The sequence below is a fragment of the Engraulis encrasicolus genome, chromosome 17, assembly GCF_034702125.1.
Source record: "Engraulis encrasicolus isolate BLACKSEA-1 chromosome 17, IST_EnEncr_1.0, whole genome shotgun sequence".
Taxonomy (NCBI): domain Eukaryota; kingdom Metazoa; phylum Chordata; class Actinopteri; order Clupeiformes; family Engraulidae; genus Engraulis; species Engraulis encrasicolus.
The window spans coordinates 23,852,702-23,855,201 of NC_085873.1; the positions used below are offsets into that span (position 1 = coordinate 23,852,702).

General features: G+C 45.0%; 1 protein-coding gene across 1 annotated transcript in view; it reads right to left on the minus strand.

Annotated features, from left to right (window-relative positions):
• jakmip3 (Janus kinase and microtubule interacting protein 3) overlaps window positions 1-2,500 on the minus strand; it is an 85,601-nt gene that overhangs the window by 14,517 nt on the left and 68,584 nt on the right. The window contains exon 18 of the mRNA XM_063222008.1: window positions 193-261. Coding sequence (XP_063078078.1) covers window positions 193-261 — 69 coding nt within the window. The remainder of the gene's footprint in view (window positions 1-192; window positions 262-2,500) is intronic.

A 2,500-nucleotide genomic window follows, 5' to 3' on the forward strand; every position in this document is an offset into this window, starting at 1 on the left:
TGGCGGAGTTCAAAAAAACTATTACTATTCTCACACACACCAGGGGAACTGCCAATGCAAACTGTTTTTCCTCTTCATGAACACTAGATGGAGCTTTTTCTTTATTTTAGAGGCAAATCTAAAGGGTGGAGACACTGCAACAAATCCATGATGGAAGAACAGGAAAGAGTCATGACTCATTTCTCATCTCACCTTCTCACACTCAATGTCCAGCATTTTCTGTTGTAAATGGGTTTTGGTCACCTCGATTTGCTCCAGCCACTTAAAAAAAAAAAAAAAATGCAACACACAGTAACAATCATTGTCCACTCCATCATAGCATTGATATTACTGACAATGAAGCTATGGGTGCATCCCAATATGTGACCTTGCCTCCTCCACTTGCCTCCTCCACTTGCTTCCCGTCATGATGACATCACTGACAACAGCATTATATTTCAATATCTTGCAAAAGCTCAATTGTAAAGTTTTTTCTCATTTGCAATTGGGATGGTGAATGAAAAATAGTCCCTCAAAAGTTGTTGTGGCTAGGCTGACAGCTGGGAAACTTTATCATTTTCTCCACGGAGGAGGGGCCAGGAGGCGGGACGAGGAGACAAGCACAAGTGGAGGAGGCAAGGACACATATTGGGATGCACCCTATGTGTACACCAAGAGCGACCTATGCTACCTGGGCAACGGAAGTCATTATTTCTCTGAGGACGGTAAGCGAATACAGCATCCAAAGCGAATTGGCAGAGAGCTAATCGACCTGAGCGACCAGAGCGAATTAAAGTCAAGATAATATTATGGTGACGAGCTATGATGCGGTTCAACGAAAACCTATTGGAAAGTTCATATATCCGAATGACCCAGGCTGACAAGCTAGAGTCGTTGTGTGCATTCCAATATGCAACCTTGCGTCCTCCACTTGGGCTTGTGGCCTCACGTTTTGCTGATGCCCCGCCTCCGTGGAGAAAAAAAGTAAGTTTACCTGTTGTCAGCCAAGCCAAAACAATTTTTGGGGTATGTTGGATTTTAGCCATTTTGTTCCAAACGTTGTAAACCCATTTCAAAATCATTTTCCAAACTTACTATGTGTTGGCTAGAATCCAGCGTGTTCTTTTTAAAGAGTCAGAGAGCATGGTGTCCAATTCTTGATTTTAACGGGTTTATTTATCGAAAGCATCTGGCATGAAGTTACAAATAATTAAAGCATTTTTGCATTCTGTTCTCCTGTGACCTCTTCCTAACAGCAACAATCAAGATCATTCTGTCTTTCCCTAGAGTATCTGCCTTTTTTGTAGTAGCGAGTAACCATCCCCCGTCTGTCTCCAAGCTGTGGGGGCTCCCATTAGCCTTGATCTCATTAGCCGCGCTTCAGCGGCCCGGGGCCGCCCGGGGCTCAGGAGAGTGGCCGGCTCGGAGCTGCCGGCCCGGGCCATTTTTTGCTTGATCGGACTCATAGCCGACCCCAGGCACATTCAGGTACACGCCTTGTTTGTGAAACGTCAGTCGGGCACAGCCCACTTTCGCCCCAAATCACAGAAGGACAACAACAGAACAACGACAAAGAAGGAGAATAAAATGGAGCAAACTCTGCTGGAGCAGGTCGCCGTTTGGCTCGTAGCCTACGGACAAAGACGACAAGAACTGCAAAGAAAATGGCTTGCCTTTCAAGAACAGTTTTATTACATGGCAAAGTTGTCGATTCAGAAGCTGTATGGGACGCAGCGCATGTTAAGAAGACAAAGACGCATGAAAATACGAGCAGCTCGACAACTGAGAGTGAATTTGATTATGCCATAAGAAAGCCAAACACCCCAAACTAATGCTTAACCATAATTTGCCCAGAATTTAGCGATAAGTCCCCCATGCAGCCACATTATTACACAGAGGTTGACCCCGCCTCCGAGCCTCAGCGGTGCTTGATGGCCCATCGAATTCGACGGGCCAGGGAAAGCGGCCCTTAGCCCCACAACCTGGCCCGGCGGCCATCTTTAGCACCTAGCCCCCTTTTGATGAGATCACCGTCAGCCCCCTTTTGTCCGGGCCAGCCCGGGGCTGGCCCTGCAATGAGACTAAGGCTAGTGTCTCCAGGTAGACCTAGCCCCTTTGGCCAGACCTCCTGAGGTGTTTCTTGATCACACAGAGAAATTGGGTTGGGTGTGGCAAGTTAAAACCTTTCGCAAAAATATACAGCATATGATCATGACCCTTATTAAACATTCTCAATGTCAATTTACAAAAATGTATGCCAATATATTTTCAATTCCCTCTCTTGATTCGATTCAACATCGAATCACAAAAAATATCTTAGCATGTCCATCTGCCATGTCTTTATCTGAAATGCAATCGAATGGCTATCACTTGGGTTATGGTTGGAGATTCATAGGCCTACCCATAGTAGCCTATAGGTATTGAATGCAAAAATTCTGTTCAACCCAAAGCAACAGTTCAAAAATAAACAACCAAACCTAAAAGATTAATACAAAACAAGAACTAAAAATGCAGTCAATAT